Genomic DNA, 21,889 nt, shown 5'->3' with positions numbered 1-21,889 from the left:
AAATTCTGCTGAGTCTGGATAGAATGGATTGGAAACTCCCATTTCCCATTACACTAAAGTCAATAAACAGGGGACAAAGATTTAAACTAATTAGTGGAGGGGATAAAGGGAAGGTGGTTTTTCACCTGGAAGCTGGCAGGGGGTGGGGCATTAGTATCTGAGAAGTCATAAAGACAGAAACCTTCATAGGCTAAATTAAATTTATATATGTTCTTGAGGTGTAACCTACAGGGATATGAACCAAGAGTTGGGATTAGTGTTTTTTTTCGGCTGGTCTGAATTACATCTGCTGATAATTCTTTTTGTTTCCAAAAGTGAGGCAAAGGCAAAAAAAACTCTTGCTCCCAGCGTGCGATCTTGGTGTATTTTAACCACAGCGAGTATTTTGTTTAAAAAAAATTTCTCCTAACTCATTGCTGATATCAAAATAAAGCACTGCCAGGAATAACTTCGACATTGCATCTGTCTTACTAACATAAGGTAGTCACCAGGACACAGGGGAGAAACATTCCGTTTAAACTAATTACACTTTGTCTATTTTCCCTGCCAAGAGACAGATAAATACAATGTCTGCATAATGAATGAAGAGTGCCTGTGTCAGGCTCTGCTCTCTGGGTTTTCGCTGTGATTCAGTACAGTACAGAGAGAGGACTGTGCCAGTGGTGGAGGGTCGTTTGATAGTGCGCAGGCTCGCTGGAGGTTTCCTGGACTGTTACACTCCGAGTTCAGTGGTTGGAGCCAGTGAAATTGCTCAGGAGTAATCTGCAGTCCAGAGCACTCCGAGCTCCATACAGCTCCCTGGCTGCTCTCCTTGATTCACAGTCTCGCTCTGCCTCCAGCCACACACAAATGAGCGGCCCCTGCTCTGAAAGATGGCAAACGGGTTCACAAAGCCTTTAGCCACACTGTACAAAGGAAGGCAACTTGCATTCATACATTCCGGAGCGTTTTATTTACAAACCTTGCTGTGGATTATTTGTTCGGTTTGCGGCGAAGACCAGCCCTTCAGCGTGGAGGTAAGTTTGCAAGACTTCTTTGCCTGTTCTGGAAATATTCCTGTTCGACTATTACAAATGAATTTGTCTGACGCTCCGATTGGGCACATACAAAAATAAATTACTCCATAAATTACTAAAGTAACAACATGTAGCTTCTCCATCGTGTGTACGATTGCTTAGGAAAAAGAAATGTTAAGTATTTTTATTCTTTTAAAATGCTAAACAAAGATGTACTCATATACGTCTTTAGAATAGTGTTTCTAATGATTCAGTTTGTAAGTGTGAGAAGACTTGTGTCTGGAGGGATTTTTACAAACCGGAGAAGCTCTTTCTTTCTCCGATGATTTGGTGACTGCCTCCTTCTTGAGCAGTTTTGTGCAGAACGGGGGAATTTGGAATGATTTATTATTCCCTATCCGGCCAACGGGGATAAACGTGTTCAGCGGCTGGATGTTTTCAGTTTTAAGGCGGAGTTGTATGTTTGAACGATCACTGTAGCCCCCCTCTCTCTCTCACACACACACACGCAGTACAGCAACCCTCACTCCAGCATTGCCTCGTGTTGTGTGAGTGTTCCTCTGGTTTTCTGACATTCCTCCGGTCGAGACTCCTCAGGGAAATGAGAAATACTACATCCCAAAGAAATGACTGAGTGGATGTGCCTTTTATCTCACTCTAAAGATCACCGGAATCGGAAAAAGACCAGTTGCAATTAGCACAAACCTAACGATGATGGTTAACCTCAGCAAACTTTACATTTATTTTGTATGTCTATGAAATCTCTTCATTAGCTGGTAACCCAAATCCCAATTACTAATATTGCCTTCTGTCCCCTGCCTTTACATGATTTATCCGGTGTTCATTTTTTTTAAATGTAAAAATCCAAAGTTTTAGAAATGTCCAAGTGATGGGTCACCTGGAGTTCAGCCCATTCATTTCAGTGTATTACTAGTTGCTCAAATTTGACCATTGAATACGGATGCATTTTTATACAGGAGAACCCGCCTTTAATTGTCATAAGGCTTTTTAAAGCGTCCCTTGATTTCTCAGCCCGATCGGATATCCAGACATTGAGCCTGGAAATTGTATTCCTCCTGTTTGTATCCGGCTCGGAGGCAGCGTGCAAGCTGATCCGGGCGTGCTGCAGCCGCCTCGGCAAACAGACGCCAGCTTCAACATGTTGGTTTTCTAACAAGTGGCCAGCGAAGCCGGCGTGACTTTTTCAAAGCAGCTCCCACCATCTTCAAAGCTTTACTGACTGATACATTTCTAAAGGCAGTGAATCAGGTCAGAAAACAAAAGTTATCAGACAGGATCTACTTAGCCCCTCTTCGGTGATACTGATAGACCAATGCCTTTTGAATTGTCAAAGTTTTAAGGCGGAGTCGTGCAGTCATTGCATCTTTTCAAAAGGCTTGATAGTCCGGAGTTTACCTTCACATATTGGGAATCCATTAATTCCAATGGTCATGTAAAGCAGCATTGAGATTGTCGTAATTTAGAGCATAAATTTCCTCTCGCTATAATCATTGTCAGCGAGTTTCTCATTACTTTTCAGCTTCGAGGTAGCAAATTGCATACAGTCCAAAGCAACAAGTAGACTGTTACCATCGATGTGAATTTAATGGCTGCCACAGACTGTGCACACAGCCACTTACAACAGAGCTAGAAGTCATATGACTACGGAAAGCCAGCACTCACATGAAGTACAATTACATTTCTCTCATCCTTAGAAAAAGACAAAACGCATGCACTATTATTTGTACTTAAAGGTGACTCAAAATACAGGGCCAACAATAAAAAGAAACTAATCCATTTCTAGACATAAGAGATAACAATGTGTAGAGCTGGATAACACAGCAGGCCAAGCAGCATCAGAGGAGCAGAAAAGCTGACGTTTCGGGTCTAGACCCTTCTTCAGAAAACCATTTCTAGACAGTTCCATTTCCATCAATCACAGCAAACGGATTGTATGCATAGCCTTCAAGAAGCAGATCAATATTAAAAGGGTGGCCCAAAGAGGAGTAGGGGCTAATTAGCAAACAAAAATGAGATCCACACAGAGACAGGGAAATGGCTGAGTTGTGAAATTAATATTTTGCATCCGTCTTTACCCACAAGGCTGATGCTGCTGAGACCATGATGACAGGAGGAAACTCAGACGCTAGATGAAAAGTGGTTGGTATTTAAATTTGATAAGGCACCAGGACTCACATTCAAATGTGTCACATTGAGACACATGCAAATATATTTTGAGAAGTGATTGTGGAAATTGTAGAGACATTTGCCATAATCTTTCAGTCTTCCTTGAATTTGGGGGTGGTGCTGGAGAATTGCAAACATTACAACCGTGTTCAAAAAAAGTTGTATAGGTAAACCCAGTAACTATGGGGATGTTAGTTTAATTTCAGTGGTGGGAGATTTTCTGGAAGCAATTATTCAGGATAGAATTAATAGTCACACATGGAGAAATATCGATTCATTTGGAAGAGTTGACAACACTTCAAGGGAAATTTTCTAACTTGCTGGAGTTTTTTCTTTGAAGAGCTAACAGAGGGTTGATGAGGGAAGGCTGTTGATATGGCTTACATGAACTTCAAAAGGTGTTCAGTACGGTGCTGCACAACAGACTTGAGGCAAAAGTTACAGGGCTTGGAATAAAAAGGACAGTAGCAATGTCAAATTCAAAATTGGCTGAGGGATACAAAACAGAATAGTGGCTAATAAGTATTTTTCAGACTGGAGGAAGTTTTGTAGTGGAGTTCACCAATGATTGATATTGTGATCCTTGCTTTCCTGATATGATCTAGATTTTGGTGTCTGGGTATAGTTTCAAAGTTCATGGATGACACAAAACTTGGGAGAACGTTAAACTGAGAAGAGGACAATGTCGAACTTTTTGAAAAAGGTCATTGATAAGTTGGTGGAGTGGATGTATATGTGGCAGGTGAAATTCAGTGCAGACAAGTGTTAATGATACATTTTGATAGAAAGTGCTAAGGCAGTGTAACATAAAGGGTGTAACTCTAAAATATATTCAATATAAAGATAAAATATTTTAATGTAATGGAGAAGGAGGTTTATGAGAATGGTCCTAGGGATGACAAATGAGTTATTGGGATAGTTTGGAGAATTTAGGACTATTTTCTTTGCAGTAGAGAAAGCTGAGGGAATATTTGATAGAAGTTTTCAAATCCATGAGGGGCCTATATAGATTAGGGTAGATAGGCAAAAAAAAATTATTCCCACCAAGAAGCAAATGAGAGAAACCTGTCACGGCAAATAGTCTGCAATGTGCTGCCTGAAAATTCAGAGGAAGTTCAGTTGAAGCATTCAAAAGGCCATTAGAGAATTACATAAATGGAAACAATATGTAGGATTATGGGGAAAAAAGGGGAGTTTGGCAGTAAGTCAAAATGCTCAGAAAGCATTGGTGACATACTGGGCTGAATGATCTCCTTCTGCACTGTAATAATTATTTGATTCTGCAAAAATCTTTAAATCATACAGGTCACCTAATGGGTACACATGTGCTTTTTGTTGGCTGTTCATCTGGTACCTGCTTGTTCCTAGGATGGTGTTCCTTCTCTGGGAAGTGTCACTTTTGTGAGGAATGCTGCTGCCGTGGTAACTGTTGCAGATAATTTCCATTGCTGGGGAGCAATGGACGTCTAGAACTGGTGGTCTTTCTGTACTTTATGGAGATAGCTAGATCACATCTTCCTGGTCTCCTGTCAACAGTGAGGCACAGCTTCTGTAGTTGTACTTATATGTCTGTCTCACAACAATATATCTGGTTGTTCACCACATATGATTGAGGTCACAACTGCTCAGCACAGGTCCAAAGTTGTCATATGGACTGACCCCTGATGACAGCACATTTGCACTTTGACTTTCATAACTCAGCTCTGGCAGTGACTCGGCAGTTTTATCGCTGTGAAATTTAGCATTCTGTTATTTCACTTTGATTTTTATCATTAATGCCTGTTATTATTTCTGGATTCAGTAATCTTTTTGCTATTGTATAAGTAGTTTGGGTGTGGCATGATATTTGTCTTTGTACTGGATGACTTTCCTTGTCAATTTCCAAATACATTTATTTCTCCATTCAAGGATTGCCCCTTACAACTCCATGCTGCCTTTGTTTTATTTATTGATGATTTCCTTTGGCAATTTTCACTGCCACCTCCATGTTTTGATTTGACTGGGATAAAGTGGAGATGATGTATGGAATTCAATTTTCCAATCCTTTATGAAGTACACAAATTCTTCACTTGTGAATTGTGGACCATTGTTGCTTATCACAATGTTTGAAATGCTGCAATGACTGAAGTGTGCTTTCAGACAGTTTACTCTCTCACAGGTAGTGATTGATGTCAAATAAAAACCTAAACAACTGCGGATGCTGTAAATCAGGAACAAAAACAGAAGTTGCTGGAAAAGCTCAGCAGGTCTGGCAGCATCAGTGAAGAAAAAAAAATCACTGTTAATGTTTTGGGTCTGGTGACCCTTCCTCAAAACTGATGGTAGCTAGGAAAACGTCAGTTTATATGCAGAAAATAGGGAGGGGGATAAGGTAGGGAGTAAATGATAGGATTAAGGATAGACCGCAAAGAGAGAGAAGAACAGTTGGACAGACAAAAGAGTTAATATATTTGAGTTCTGAGGAAGGGTCACCGGATCTGAAACGTTAACTCTGATTTTTTCTTCACAGATGCTGCCAGACCTGCTGAGCTTTTCCAGCAACTTCTGTTTTTGTTCCTGATTTACAGCATCCGCAGTTCTTTTGGTTTTTAAAGGAGTTGATAATGATTGGCTGGGAGGGTGAATAGCTGTTAATGGGGATTGTTAGTGACGAACAATAGGTAGTGTGTAATGGCAGGCTATGTGATGACAAGTCCTGGTGTGTGGGTCAGGGGGGCTAGGACATGAGGGAGTTTAGGCCCTAAAATTATTGAACTCAGTATTGAGTCCGGAGGGCTGCAAGGTCCCCAGCGGAAAATGAGGTGCTGTTTCTCCAGCTTGCGCAGAGCTTCACTGGAACAAACCAGAGACACAGATGTTGGCCAGGGAACAGGGTGGTGTATTAAAGTGGCAGGTAACTGGAAGCTCAGGATCTATTTTGCAAGCAGAATGTAGATGTTCTGTGAAGCAGTCACCCAGTCTACGCTTAGTTTCCCCAGTGTGGTGGATTGGTAGCCATCTGGTCTAACTTCTAGTAGTCAAAGTCAGAAGTCACATGACAATAGGTTATAGTCCAACAGGTTTATTTGAAATCACAAGCTTTTAGAGCACTGGTTCTTCATCAGGTGAAGTTCTCACCTGAACCTACATATCCCTGGACAATTTAGTCTGGCCAAACAACCTAATCTGCACATCTTTTGACTGTGGGAGGAAACGGGAGCATCCAGAGGAAACCCACGCCGACACAGGGAGAATGTGCAAACTTCGTACAGACAGTCACCTGAGGGTGGAATTGAACTCAGGTCCCTGGTGCTGTGAGGCAGCAGGGTTAACCACCATGCCACCCCATCAGCATTAATTCAGCATAATTGGCATTATCATCACTTGGTGTGAAAGCTGCTGCTTGATATATGTTCCAAGCCACTGTACCTTCTAGCAGTAAGCTTGGGTTTAGAGGTTCACACTGTGACAAATTAGGCAAAAAGTTTGCTCAACAGTTCACAAATCCAACGAATCACTGCACTGTTTTCACAACTGTTGGTTGCTACATTTCCTGCTATAGCTCTCACCTTATCAGGATCCGCAAATCTTTTTGACCGACCAACTTGATTTCAAGTGTCTTCAGTTGTGTCTTTTACTTGTTCAGCTTCGGGTTCTCTTGGCAAGCTCTCTCTAGCTGTCACATTAGAGTCCGATCGTGGTCTGCAATAACTTCTATCATTGTGCCTGCACATCTACACAACCCAGATCCTTCACAAACCATCTGGTTCACTAAAATCCCTCAAGGAAGGAAACTGTCATCCTTATATGGTCTGGCTACATGTCAGCAATGTGGGTGACTTTTAACTGCCCTCCTGGGCAATTAGGGATAGGCAATAAATACTAGTCTAACCAGCAATGGCCACATCCATGAATGAATAAAAATAAAACTAGCAGATCAAAACTGGGTTCCACGCTGGGGAAATCATTATACCGGACTGTCTGCAATACTCTTCTGGAGAATTGAAAGTGTGAAACAGCATGTACGTGCGCCTCCCAATGATCTCCATAACATTACAAGAAGATTGCTGTTTTCATCAAGCTTTATTTTCCAGCACTGCCATTCTTCACATCAAAGGCAGTAAAGACCTTTTCTTTGCAGGGTGAGGCAACATTTATTTCAATGATTGGCATTCAGAAGTGAGAGATCCGCAAAGTTTTATTGAGATCTTTTTGGTCTATGCATGCTTTGTTTTCCAGATTTTTTAACTGCTATCATGTTGCTAATACATTCTGTAGAAGTAGTTTTTTTTTTATTATTCCCTTCTTTTCAAGCTCCACCATCTTGTCTTTCAGTCTGGACTGGAGGGGACAGTTGGAACTCTGTTTGGCAGGTCCTGTGTTGGTCTCTCACACTCAGCGACATCAAGATGGTATTCACTAGGAAGACATGCAGGATCCTTGAAAACATCTTTGTAATCTTCTAGGACCTGTTTGACAGCCAGTGACTCAGTGGACTGTGAAACATTACAAACCTTTTCTGATACATTTAGGATTATTGGGCCAAGCTTTAGACCTCCTTCAGTTGAGATGAATTGATTTTGTATATCGCCACTATCTGGAGCTCCAGATCTTTATTCTTCCCATTACATTGGGCTGTCAGTAACATCTGTCCTCTTGGCATGAAGATCACTTTATAGCCTCAACCTTAGTTTCAAAGGCTTCACTTTTGGGCCATCACCTTGAGGCAGTTCACACAGGTCTGTGAGGCTCATGATGCTGCACAAAGCGCTAGTGTCTGTCTGACACTTTTTTAACATAGAGACAGGAGTAGGCCATTCAGCCCCTCAAGTCTGTCCCCCCATTCTGAGATTATGGCTGGCCTGTGGCCTAACTCCATGTACTTTTAGCCCACATCCCTTAACACCTTTGTGAATGTATCTATCTCAGTTTTAAACCACCTCTTTGTATTCCCATGATACCCTCCTTCTGCAATCTCCATTAAGCTGGTTTTGAAACCATTCATTGCATTTACACCTGAGAGCACCAACCTGTTAGACAGTGTGGAGTTATTCTTTAGAGTCATTGGCTGCCATCTTTCCACCAGCCATTCCTTAATACATTTTTTGTTCTAGCTAAACACTCATGTGCAAGGTGATTCAATTTCTTCTAGTTAGAACACTGCTTTCCTTTTTATCAGATATACTCTCATTATATTTGAGCTGTGTTCTCTTCAATTGTTTATATCTCACCCTCTGGACTTGATTGTTCTGCAGGCTGTTGCAAGTATTGCTTCATTTTTCTCAATCAAATGATTCATTTGGCCTGTAATGTGTCTCAAAGCCTCATCTGTTCTTCTATTTCTCCTCTTTCAGCATGAATCTTTTATGCCTCTGGCAGTCCTATCTCTGAGATCACCTTTCAGTTGTCCGGATTTCGAGGATTTGGCTAGATGTATCAGTGAGGTGACACACTGATCAAAAGTCTCACTCTATCCTGCTGTCTGATATTGAAAACGTGCCGTTCCATTTGTGACATTTAACACACAGTTCAAGATGTGTCTTCAAAGCTTTAAAAATCTGCCGTGTCTGACTATTCTTCTCGGTAAGATCTAAGCTGAAATACAGTTTGTTGCACACTTGACTCTTTTTTTTTGCTCAGCTTTGAAACATATAGTTCTGTAGCAATGCCGTAGTTTTGTAACTGAGAGTGGAAAATGCTCTGCCATTTGACTCACCCAGGAAAACTAAATTTGTAGATTGTTACTTTTGGAGTAGCTGGCTGTCTCATAACTCTGAAAATCCACACATTTTCAGGGCAATTTTACTGACACAGCCAGTCCCTGGGTTGCGAATGAGTTCCATTCATGAATACATTCGTAAGTCGATTTGCATGCAAGACCGAACAAACAACAGAGCAATACAAAATAGCAATTTGTAAGTTCAAGAAACATTTGCACGATTAATGTTACACCTCATATAGGATCGCGTTTGTAAGCGCAAGTGTTTGTAAGTCGGGCATTTGTATATTGGCACTGTCTGTAGAATGTTACAAGATATGTGAGGCTACCATAGACCGTGCACACAGGCATTTACAGTAGACATAGATGTCACGTGACTACAACAAGCCAACCAATGAGACCATAAGATTGGAGCAGAAGTAGGACATTCAGCCCAACAATCTGCTCCTCCATTCAATGAGATCATGGCTGATCTGATAATGCTCAGCTCCACTTTTTTTGACATATTCCTTTATTTCCTCATTGATTTAAAAACCTGTCTCTCTCAGCTTTGAATATACTTAAAGACCCAATCTCAATGGTAAAGAATTCTACACATTCACTAACCTCTGAGAGGAGAAATTAATCCTTCTCTTTGTGATTCCTCATCCGGAGATTCTGCCCTCTGGTTCTAGACTTTCCCACAAATGGAAACAACCTTTCTACATCTGTCCTGCATATCCTGTAAGAATTGTAGTCTTTCATTCTTCTAAACACTATAGCTGCAAGCCCAACCTACTCATTCAGTATTCATAAAAGTTACTGTATAGCTGGGATCAAATCATGAACCTTCTCTGGACTGCCTCCAAAGCGAGTGCACTAAATACAGTTGTGTTTCTTGTACTGAATGTTGTTTCAGGGTGAATGAAACCACTTTCCCTCTCTGTCTCCCTCTCCATCTCCTCACTCTCTCTCTGTCTCTCACTGTGAGTAATCTTACTAAGATCTGAATGATTTTGTTAATGGCACGAGATGTCCAGTGAGGCTAATCTGGACATTGACAACACCGTGCTGCTGTGTCTTTTAACTAAGTTCTGGGCATCGAGGAGAGATTTTACCTCAACAAGTATCAAGTTGCCTCTTAAGATGGATTATTGCTTGTTCACACCTTTAATTGTACATCTTTCCTCATTAATATGTAGCTTTCTATTTTTACCACCTGCCGTGAGCAAACTAGACACTGAGAATTCGTGATGCAGAAGTCAGACTGGGCACCTGGTGACTTTAGCTCATTGCTGGCTGCAAACAGCCTCTGTGTTGGTCACCATTCAGCAGCATCTTGGCATGCTCCATAGGAACTGGCCACATCCACCACACATCCACATACACCGGCATCCACCTTGCTGCGGCCTTTAAAATCCCTATACCTCCGATCCGCTGAAAGTAACCTACTGTTCTTCAATACTGTATCTCGGGCCACAACGTTCGTCATTATCGCAATACTTCAGCAAAGACTGCCCTTGACATGTATCCACATCATGGTCTGGACCAGGCTGCATCCCCAGGCTGTTCATGTCCAACGATGTGTAGGTTAAGTGGATTGGCTATCCTAAATTGCCCATAGTGTCCAGAGATGGCCAGGCTAGGTGGATTAGCCATGGGAAATGAAGGGTTACAGCATATTGTAAGGGGTGGGTCTGGGTGTGATGTTCTTCGGAGGGTTGGTGCGGACTCAACGGGCCGAATGGTTTGTTCCCACACTCTAGGGATTCTATGAATCTATGTGTCTTCTTAGCAATCACTCATTTTTAAACCTACCTTGAGTGCTTGCCTGCCTTGCCCCTAAGCCAGGGATACCAGGCTCAGAGTACTGGTGTATGATCTTACTGGTTAGTACAGGCACAAGGCTAGGAAGCTTGTCAGCTGTCCTCAGTCAAGTCCAGAGAGATAGTCTTCAGTCAGGGGGTCCTAGCACAGTAAGTCATGGCCAGCATCCAATACCAGTCCAGGGCTTGAACACGACCAGTCAGCCGCGCTGGGTTGTCAGAGTGAGCATTCTCTCCAAAAAAGGGGTGCAGAGTCAAATGTCAGGCAGTCCACCACCCTTCATGACTCTTTCTGCCTCAGCGAGGGAGGTTTTCCTTCTAGAATGAGAGAGGGGCAAGTATTAAGTGAGGCGAAAGTGGGTGGCACAGCTGTTAGTTTTGTGCATATGGGGTCGTGTAACAAGTGAGTGAGTGGGCAGTGCGAAGGGCATGCTGTGTTAAAGGTGGAATCAGGGTGGATGAGATTGAGTGCGGCAAAATGGTGTAGACAGTAGTGACAGTGTTAGGGAGTGAGCTTTGGCAGGAGATGACTATAGTGCATGAGAGTGAATGTGAGGTAGCGGATATAAGATGGTGCCATCTGCTGTCTGCCTGTCCTGGGGAAGAGGACATCCTACTTCTGCACCCTACTGTCCAGGAGGACCTCCAGGTCACTGTCTGCAAAGTGAAGTGCCAGTTTTCCCTGATCTGTCATGTACAGGGCAAATGGTGCTCATTCCACAGAGCAGCTCTAGAGAAAAAGTGCTCGCCTGGATACACAATGCCTTTTTAAAGATGGTGCCAGCACAAGGATGCTAGTGTATTCTGGGATATCCTGGCAATGGTGAGTGGTGGAATAGAATCAAACTAGAGGGCTGACATAGGGGTGAAGTAGATCCTAATGAGGCAAGTTTGATAAGATACAGTGAAAGAACTCCCTAGGCCTTAGAAAGAGAAATGCTCTATGAAACTTGACACAATTCGCACTTAACCAAACAAAATAAAATTCAACTCCCCTATTGATTCAGACCTCTCCCTAATTTCAGAGCGCTAGAATCCAGAGACTTGTTGAATGAACGCCTGCAATGGGGCAGATGCAACAAGGATGTATCCCCTTTTTGCGGGGTTTAGAACCAGGGGATACAGCCTCAAAATATGAGGTAGGCCATCTGGGACTGAGATGAAGAGGAACTTCTTCAGTCCAAGTGAATATTTGGAACTGTTCTTCCACCCCAGGGGATTGTGGACTCCCCTCTTCCCCCCAGGAGGACTTTGGAGTTTCAGTTAATAAGTATATTCAAGAGAGATTGTTTGTTTGTTTTTTTTGTGATGTATAGAAGACTAAGAGTGTGGGGATAATATAGTATATAATGGTACACAGGCAACAGCTAGTATTTTAAGAAGTAATACATGGGTTGCAACAAACATGCATTCCTTTAAGGCATATAAAAGACAGACAATGGCTAGTATTTAAATGATTAATACATTGCTTACAATAAACATGCATTCCTTTAAGGCAAACAAACCAACAAGTGAGTCAGCTGTGGCTAATAATGGAAGTTAAAGATACTATTAAATCAAAGGAAGAGAGTTATAAAACTGCCAGAAAAGAAAATAACCCTGAGGATTGGTAGCATTTTACAATTCAATAAAGTAGGACCAAGAACTTAATTAAAGGAAAATGGAATGGAAACTGACAAGAAATATCAGAGCACACTGTAATGACTTCTATAGTTATGTGGGCGGGGAAATATGAGCAAAGACAAATGTGGGTCCATTATAGGCAGAGACAGGAGAATTTATTGTAGGCAATGGCAGAGAAGCTGTATAACTACTTTGTGTCTGGCTTTTCGTAGAAAGATGAAAGGAATCTCCTAGAAATAATAGAGTTCCCAGGTACTCCAGAGAATCAGGAAATAAACGAAATTAGTATTTGTAAAAAAAGTAGTATTGAGGAAGTTCCTGAAAGTTGACAGGTCCAGTGAACCCAATCATCTGCATCGTAGAGTGTTAAAAGAGGTGGTTACAGAGATAATGGAACACATTGGTGATCATCTTTCAAAACTGTCGATTCTGAAATGATACTGTAGGTTGGAAGTTTGCAAAAGTAATTCCCTGATTTAAGAAAAGAGAGAGAGAACAAACTGGGAATCACTGATAGCCTGACATCAGTAGTAGGGAAAATACTAAGGTGTAATACAGAGGATTTGATAGCTGGACACTGAAAAGATGATAATCTTTGGGAAGGGGAAACATGGATTTATGAATTAGAATTTAAGTTTGACAAACCTGTTACAGTTTTTGAGGATATTATGAGCAGAGGAGCTGTGTGGAACCAGTGGAAGTGGTGTGTTTGGATTTTCAGAAGGCTATCAAAAAGGTCCCAGGATGGGAAGTTAATAAACAAAATTAGGACATGTGGAATTGGGGTAATATACTTGCATGGATTGAGGATTGGTTATTTGAAAGAAAACAGATTAGGAATAAATGGGTCATTCACAGGTTCTATTCATTTCTGGTCTCTTCTGTGCCTCAATTGAACAGTTAAAAGCAGTGCATTCCATACCCTAACTACTCACTGTGTGAAAAGATCTTTCTTTTTTGATACTCTTGCTTTGTTTGCACATTATTCTAAATCTAAACCCACTTGCTCTTTCTTTCTTTAACAAGCGGGAGCAGTTCTTCTACATCTGCTGTGTCCAGGGCACTCATGATTTTGAAAATGACTGTGGAGTCTTCTCTCAGCCCCTTGTCTCCAATGAGCACAGTCCTATCTTCTTCAATCTATCCTCATAACTGAAGTTACTCATTCCTGGAAGCGTTCTTGTAAATTGTTCCTGAATTCTCTCCAATGCAGTCCGACATGAACAAAACTAACATGCTGATGCAGCAAGCAATTAGGAAGGTAAATGGTATGTTCGCCTTTATTGTAAATGGATTTCAGTGCAGGAGTAAAGATACATTGCTTCAATTGTGGGAAACCTGCCAGGGTATGCCCTGTACTTTTGGTCCTCCTGCTCAAGGAACAATATACTTTTCATAGAGGGAATGCAGCAGAAGGTCACCAGACTAATTCCTGAGGTGACAGGATTGTCCAATGAGGAAAGATCACGGAGATTGGGTCTACATTCTCTTGAGTTTGGAAGAATGAGATGTGATCTAATTGAAATGTACAGAATACTTAAAGGGCCAGGTAGGGTAGATACAGGATGGATGTTTCTACTGGTTGGGGAGATCGAGAGCCAGAGGTCACAGTCCCAGAGTAAGGGGGACCTTACTTGGGATTACGAAGAAAAAGAATATCTTCGCTCAGCAGGTAGTGAATCTTTGGCATTCTCCACCCTAGATATAGACAGGTTTAGTGAGTGGGCACAACTTGGTAGATGGAAAATAATGTGCGTAAAATATTAGTTTGTGTACTTTCACAGCAAAAATAGAGTTGCTACATGTTATTTAAATGGAGAAGGACTGCAGAATGTTGCAGCACTGAGGGATTTGGAGTCCTTGTGAATAAATCACAAAATATTATTTCCATGGGATGTAAGCAAATGGACTGTTGGCCTTTATTTCAAAGGAAATGAGCATACAAAATTAAAGAGGTTTTGCTAAAACTATAAAAGACACTAGTTAGACCACTTCCAGAATACTGAGAAAATTTGGTCCTCATTTCTAAAGAAGCATATGCTGACATTGGAGGCAATCCAGAGACTGTTCACTCGTTTGATCCTGGATATGGAGGGACGTTCTTATGACGAAAGGTGTTGGTCGGGCCTGTACACTTTGGAGTTTAGATCAATGAGAGGTGGTTTTATTGAAACATCTAAGATTCCTTGGCGGCTTGACAGGGTGGATCTGGAAAGATTGTCTCCCTTTGTGGGAGAGCCCTGGACAAAAGGACAGAACATAAGTAAAGGATCACCCATTTAAGATGGAGATGAGGAAGCTCTTTCCTCAGAGAGTGAGAGTAGTGTATCTGTGGAATTCTTTACCGCAGAGAGCTGGCAAAGCTGGGTTATTCGGTACAGCCAGTCCCCAGGTTGCACAATGGGTTCTGTTCTGGAGTCGGTTTGCAGGTTGAAATGTATACAAGTCGGAATGCAGTGCAGGACAGTGGTAGGTAGCTGTTTGTAAGTTCATGAAATGTTCATATGTCGGGTCTTTAAAATTACACCCCTCTGTGGGTTTGCATTCATATGTACGCGTGTTCGTTAGTCAGACGTTCGTAAATCAGGGACCCCTGGATTCAAGACTGAGAAAGAGCTTTTTAATCAAAAAGAGAATCAAAGGTTTGTGGGGGAAAAGTAGGCAAGTGGAGTTGAGGACTATTGTAAGCCATGATTTGATTTGAATGATGGAGCAGACCTGATGGGCTGAATGGTTTGCTTCCGCTCCTACATCTTATGGTCTGATTGAGCTGATGGATCAAATAAGGCAATGATCAGTCCAGCCATCATCTGTTTCTTGCATGGCACAGATAAAGGGGTGCCTTTGTGCTCCCTTCCTCGCCAATAAAGTTCTCATGTTATCTCATGCAGTTGCCAGTGTTTCGACTGGGGTTGTAGCCCCAAGATCTTGTGCTTTCCTCTTTGGTGGGACAGATGTTAGTTTGGTCAAGTTCTGAACATTTCGACAGGAGGAGGATTTGCTTGGAGTTTGCTTTTCTCACTCCTTCCTTGCCCATTCCCTCCTTCCTGGCCCTGGTTTTGGAACCCCTGAGGATGATCGATTTATTACCTGCCAGGTATCCTTCAAAATCTAAGCAGAAACCCTCCTTAGCCTCATTTGTTTCCTCAAGTCCAGGAGTGTTTGTGCTGATGACAGGGGTGCTAATTTCTTTTTAGAGTGTGAGTACCTGAATACCTGAATGTGATGGCAATTTTCACCTTTTGGAGATGTCATTCCTCTTGCGGAGAAGGTCCTTCCCGATAAAGGTGCATCTGAATTCTCGCTCCTTTAACTCCTCCTATATGTCATGTCTCATTTTATGGTGCCATGCTGATGTTAAGGTACTTGGGGGCCGGCCGATCTGTCACTGTTGGGGTTTTCTGTGAGGTTCCTGATGTTCCAGGTCCCAAATCTCACTTTGAGTGAAGACTTCTGTGCTTGAATTTTTTTATCTAAACGTTTGATAGTTATTACACCCTAACTAGTACACAGTGTCAACAGAGCAGGCCCTTGGACTAACTGCAACAGGATTTCAAGCTCTCTGTGAAATATTAGTACTCTGAGGATGGAATTTTAAAGACATATGTTCGTTTGACCCTGTAGAGCAGTTGAAATAGCTCATCTACAATAAATAATAAAATAAATCATAAAAGCACTTTTTAAATCAGTAGTAATAAAGGACTTGCCTATTATCAATAAAACTAAAGATCACACAGAAATGCTCATAGATAATGGGCAGCACTGCTGCCTCACCGCACCAAGGACCCAGGTTCAATTCTAGCCTTGGCTGATTGTCTGTGTGGATTTTGCACATTCTCCCGGTGTCTGCATGGGTTTCCTCCGGGTACTCCGGTTTCCTCCTACAGTCCAAAGATATGCAGGTTATGTGAATTGGCCATGTTAAATTGCCTGTAGTGTCCAGGGATGTTAGGTGGATTAGCCATGGGAAATGCAGGGTTGCAACGATAGGCTAAGAGGGTCAATCTGGATGAGTTGGTGTGGAAATGTTGGACCGAATGTCCTGTTTCCACACCGTATGGATTCTATTCTATAAAAGATGTCTTACCTGATATAAATATCTCATTGCTTACTTTTGATTCCATAGAATATAAGATTGGGAAAAAAATTTTGCTTTTTCAGCTCTCCTATTCATTACTGATATGAAATTGTGGAAATCTGTTTAGTGGCATTGCTTTTGTCTTTCTAGAGGAACATCATTAGTTGTATTCTGCTAAGTGCACATGGAGACATATTCAAATTAAACTGTATTAATCAGCATGATAGCACTAAACATTCCACCATATGGTGTTTTCTTCAAGCACTGTAAAGTGTTATATGCCTTAGTTCAAAAACCAGTATTCTGACAGCAGAAATATTAAGCATAGTAAAACCTTTTTTGTTTACATTTTTTCTCTTCTGTTCTTACCTGATTTGTAATCTTATTAGAATTTAATATGATATTTGGCGTAGAATACAGATCGCCTCTTGCAATTATTGAGCTATTCTAATGATTATTATTTGGTACATGTTTAGATTATTCTCACGTTTTACTAGACTGACTGGTAATATTAAAACGTTCGAAGTTATATCATACCTTCAAGCTTCAGTATGAAACTTAACTGACCGAAAATAGACTTGGGTGAAATAAACATAAAGTAGAAAGATCACTTGTGTGGGAAAATGAGATAGAATTACACTCTTGGGATCACTGAAGTGACTGATAGTCAATCTAGAAATCCATCCAGCTGTGTTCTTATTCCCCAATGAAAGGGGAGCATGCTTCATAGCAACTATAACACATCAGAAGATATATTTTCCAGCAAAATTGCTTATTATGAGTAGCTATTCATGAACATGTAACAACCTGGATAGAAGACTAGCCTACTGTAGGCCTAGTGAAATTTTAAGTAAATGCTTTATGATTTTCTACTCCAAAACTGGAGCATTTTTACTATGCTTGATTGTTCCAATTAGAGGTGGTGATGATATCTCTTTCACACATATGATTGAAGGATTTCAATTATTTTCAATGGAAATTCATCTTGGTTTCAATTGCTTTGACAGTGAGAAGTGGCTCCATAATGGGAGTTGTTCAAGTATTGCTTCTGCAAGTGAGAAATAGGATTTTTTTTAGTATGGTGAATTCTGAAGATCTCTTCATTGTCATTTTGTTTCGAGTATTTTTCTAATTAGTGAGTCTGTGCTTATTAGATGGTGGAGAATACTCACTCTCGCACGTCGACTCTCTCACGCTTTCTCACTCTCACGCTCTCTCACTCTCACGCTCTCTCACTCACGCTCTCTCACTCTCACTCACACACAATGCAAATTTGCCCGTTGTTGGCATTGGACACCCATGGGTAAGGTGCGTGTTGGATGGATGTAAAGTAAAGCACCCTAGACTTAGCTTCAACAGTATATGCTAACACTTAGCCACTCTTCATTCTTTTCCACCATTGTGTTAGCATGAATATTTCTTTTTAACATGGCAGACACTCTCACAGATGGTATTGATACAGACCACTCTAAATAAGGCAGGCACTGTTTCTTAAAAAAAATGCATGCACCTTAGAGTTGTAGACCCAACAGACCATCATTTTAAGTTTGATCCAGACTCAAAAAGCACCCCAAGAGTGAAAGATAACTTTTGCACTACCTAATATGTACTGTTGTCATCATTAATTTTTGGAGTCATTGGATGAAGTCTTTTTAATTGAAAGTTTCTGTTCACTTTATAAACAAATGTTATATCATTTGAATTTAAGTTATTTCAAATTCATAGAATCTCTACAGTGTGGAAACAGGCCCTTTGGCCCAACAAGTCCACACTGACCCTTGGAGCATCCTGCCAAGACCCATCCCCCTATAACCCACCTAAGCTACATATCCCTGAACACAATGGGCAATTTAGCATGGCCAATCCATCTAGCTTGCACATCTTTGGACTGTGGGAGGAAACCAGAGCACCCGGAGGAAACCCACACAGACGCGGGGAGAATGTGCAAACTCCACACAGACAGTCAGCATTGAACCCAGGTCCCTGGAGCTGTGAGGCAGCAGTGCTAACCACTGAGCCACGGTGCCGCCCTTAACTTGACTTTTGAGGAAATGTCACATGAATCTAGTGCCTCAAGTGTTAGTTTCATCGGCATTGAGATCTGAGTAGCCAGATGCAATTACAATTGGAGACCATTGTTACCATGAGGATGTTTTCTTTGCCTGATCATTCACTAATTTTGCTTTGTGGGCCAAACGACCTTTCTAACCCTTATGGTATGCAGGTCTCCCTTTTTCAGACAAATATTAGTCACTGATAGTTCTTCATATGTTTATCATTATTAATACTGCTAAGAAGACCTTGAGAGATGGAACAAACTACAAGATGTTTCACATTCAGAACATTCATTTTTTAAGATGATTTTCAGTTTCACAGAAATCCTCCTGCCTTCGTAAAAGACTTGAGGCAGTACTTTGTTTAGAACAATGATATGTATTGTAAATTCAACCATACTTTCCAGTTTAAATGCTTTCTTCAATGGCTCAAATAGATTTTCAGTTGAAGCTTATTTGATGGTGGCAATGCATGATCTACAAAGAGGTAAGGAGCCAGTGAATGGACGTTTAGAAGGAAATGCTATCAGTTGGGATGAAATTGAATTATCAATAGCAAATGGAGAGTGGTAAAGGTTTCCAGGAGGCCTGTGATCCTATCAGGGATAAATCAAACCCAATATAAAGCATTTTATTGTTTAGAGAGCTTGTAACCTATGTTGAAAATAAGTCACTTTGTTTATTTTGACCCAAATGTGTAGGTAGGCTCAGTCTAAAACTGGATTGTGACAGAATAATAGGTAGTTGCTGCAATCAGTAGAAGGCTACAGAGTATTGATGGTGCTGAGTTATGGGGTTGTTGTAAGTACAAAATGTTAATAGCTAATTTCATTGTTTAGCCCACACAACATTAGAATATTATGTGTTGGAGGAGTTGCAATTCATAATGCCTCAGGCTCAGTTCTCCAACCCTGACACAGCAGCAGTCGTATTAGCATTATTTTAAGCATTTTATTATACATTTACTATGGTCATGACTATCTGTTTCTCCCGGATTAATGACAGCTTCTGTCAGCCAAATCACTCAACATGTGTGAACTCAGTAGTGTTTCTGTTAGTTCTGAGGATTATTAATATCAATTCATGTTAAGTGATCAGGTTTTAGCAAGTCAGGATTCTAGCCCCAAGATATGTTAATATTCTGTGGCTTAAATGCAATACAGTCACCTCTCTTTTGAGTCGTGACAATTGCCTGAAGCACATGCTCAATTCCTGAAGAAGGGTGGTTCAGCTTGATTAGCGATGTTATTAACATGCAAACTGTCATAATGTCATTATTGGAATCACCCTAGTTTGGGGAAGGGAGGGAGGTGTTGTATGAGAACATCATTATGTGTTTAGCATGTTAAATAAGTAATGGAATTAAATTCCAAAGACTGTAACTAAATAACAGTAAAGGACTATGTACACACTGCCCCTTCCAATTGATGATGCCTGGATGATTGACGGACTAGACCTTTGGTCTTGTCCTTCAGTTGTTCGACCTGTGCTCAATTTGGCAGACAGTACACAGGCACATCCATTAGTGTTTAAATAATTGCTGGCAAAAAAAGCACTGCTTCAGATATGAGCCACAGAACTGAAATTAAAAACAATCATTCATGCCAGTGAAATATCACTTAAAGGGTCAATGTTCTTTTGCAAGATGCTCTTATAAGACATACCTCCTTTGGGAAATAGTATTTCTTGAGATATTAGCACCCCATTGCTTTCACATGTAAGGTCATTTTGATCATGTATTAGAAAGAAAGGTCATTAAAGTCAAACGACTTTCTGAAGCCTTACAATGCGCAACAGTCGACTACTAATATGTGGAATTAAATTATCTCTGGCACCATAAACAATTTCTAGCAATAATAGTGGTTCTTTTGTTCTGCACAGGGTCTCATTTGCCTTAGGCATGTATTTGCCAATAACACTCCCTTAGAAGCCAACATACTTATACATAGGGCTGTGTGTCATACTCTTTTTCAAATTCAGACTAATGAGAGCAAGGCAAATTTATGTTTGTTTCGACGCTTCCTTTCTTTTCTCAAATTCAGACTTGAATGACAAACATAAGCTGCTAAGTTAAGAATGGCCTGTGCAATTTTTGATTACATGTCTCAAAGAACTGAAGCTTTACTTTATAGCAGATCTCAAGCACAATAGGAAGCCAGTAAAAATAATCCTAAGTAGACAGTCACACATAACAGTGCACACACAAAAAAAACTAGCAAACTCCTGTTTCCTAGCCAATTACTGTATCTCTCTTACTGACAGCTGTCAGGGGCTAAAGTAGATCATGCAAAACCTGACTAACAGATTTGACCCTGAGCTGAGCTATCACCAGTCATTCCATCGCCAAGGTTGTAATCTCAGGATTATCCCTGTGTCATATCCAGTAAGGCTAGGAATAGGAAGATAGTACAGTTAAATACATGGTTAAAGAGCTGGTGTAGGAGGGAGGGCTTCAGATATGGGGATCATTGGGATCTCTTCCAGGGCTTGTGGGACCTGTACAAGAAGGATGGGTTGCACCTAAACTGGACGGGCACCAATATCCTGGCAGGGAGGTTTGCTAGTGCTACTCACGAGGATTTCAACTAGTGTGGCAGCATGCTGGGAACCAGTAGGTCAGCAAGTGTAATGACCGAAGAGTAGTCAGAGGCTACTAGAGCTAAGAGGAAGCACAGACAGGGAGAGGTTACTGAACACAGTGGGCAGTGGCTATCTGCAGTGTATTTGTTTTGATGTGAGGAGTATTACAGGTAAGGCAGATGAATTTAGAGCTTGGATTCATACAGATAACTCTGATGTTGCAGTTATTACAGAGACTTGGTTGAGAGGAACAAGATTGGCAGCTTAACGTTCCAGGATCGAGAGGGATATAAAAGAAGTGGGGTGGGGGCGGATGGAGGATATCTTGAAGGGCTCACTTGCAAGGCAATATAGATAGAGCTCAAGAATACGAAGGGTGGAGTCACTGATGGCATTGTGCCACAGGCCCCTAACAGCCAGCAGGCGATACAGGAACAGATATGTGGATAGATTATGAAAAAATATAAGGACAACAGGGTTGTTGTGGTGCATGATTTTTAACTTCCCCTATTGACTGGAGCTCCCTTAGTGCCAGATGCTTAGATGGAGAAGGATTTGTTAGGTATATCCAAGAAGATTTTTTGATGCAATGTGCAATTATCCCAATTGGGGAAGGGACCATATTAGACCTGGTATTGGCGAATGAGCGCAACTAGTCAAAGTTTCAGTGGGAGGGCATTTTGGGAACAGTGACCATTCCATAAGTTTTAAGTTACTTATAGATAAGGATAATTGTAGTCCTTGGGCAAAAGTACTAAATTGGTGGAAGGCTAACTACTACAATATTAGGCAGGAACTGGGGAATGTAGATTGGGGGTGGCTATTTGAGGGTAAATCCACATCTGTCA

At 41.2% G+C, this 21,889-nt stretch overlaps 1 protein-coding gene across 1 annotated transcript in view; it reads left to right on the top strand.

Moving 5' to 3' along the window:
* Positions 1-743: 743 nt before the first annotated feature.
* The window catches only part of LOC109910435 (matrix metalloproteinase-16), a 210,268-nt gene continuing 189,122 nt past the window's right edge, over positions 744-21,889 (top strand). Inside the window, exon 1 of the mRNA XM_020509632.2 lies at positions 744-1,016. Within this exon, the coding sequence (XP_020365221.1) occupies positions 873-1,016 (144 nt within the window). The 5' untranslated portion in view covers positions 744-872. The remainder of the gene's footprint in view (positions 1,017-21,889) is intronic.

Source organism: Rhincodon typus, chromosome 4, assembly GCF_021869965.1.
Source record: "Rhincodon typus isolate 14 chromosome 4, sRhiTyp1.1, whole genome shotgun sequence".
Taxonomy (NCBI): Eukaryota; Metazoa; Chordata; class Chondrichthyes; order Orectolobiformes; family Rhincodontidae; genus Rhincodon; species Rhincodon typus.
The sequence above is the reverse complement of the archived record's forward strand: the minus strand, read 5'-3'. Positions and strand labels throughout refer to the sequence as shown.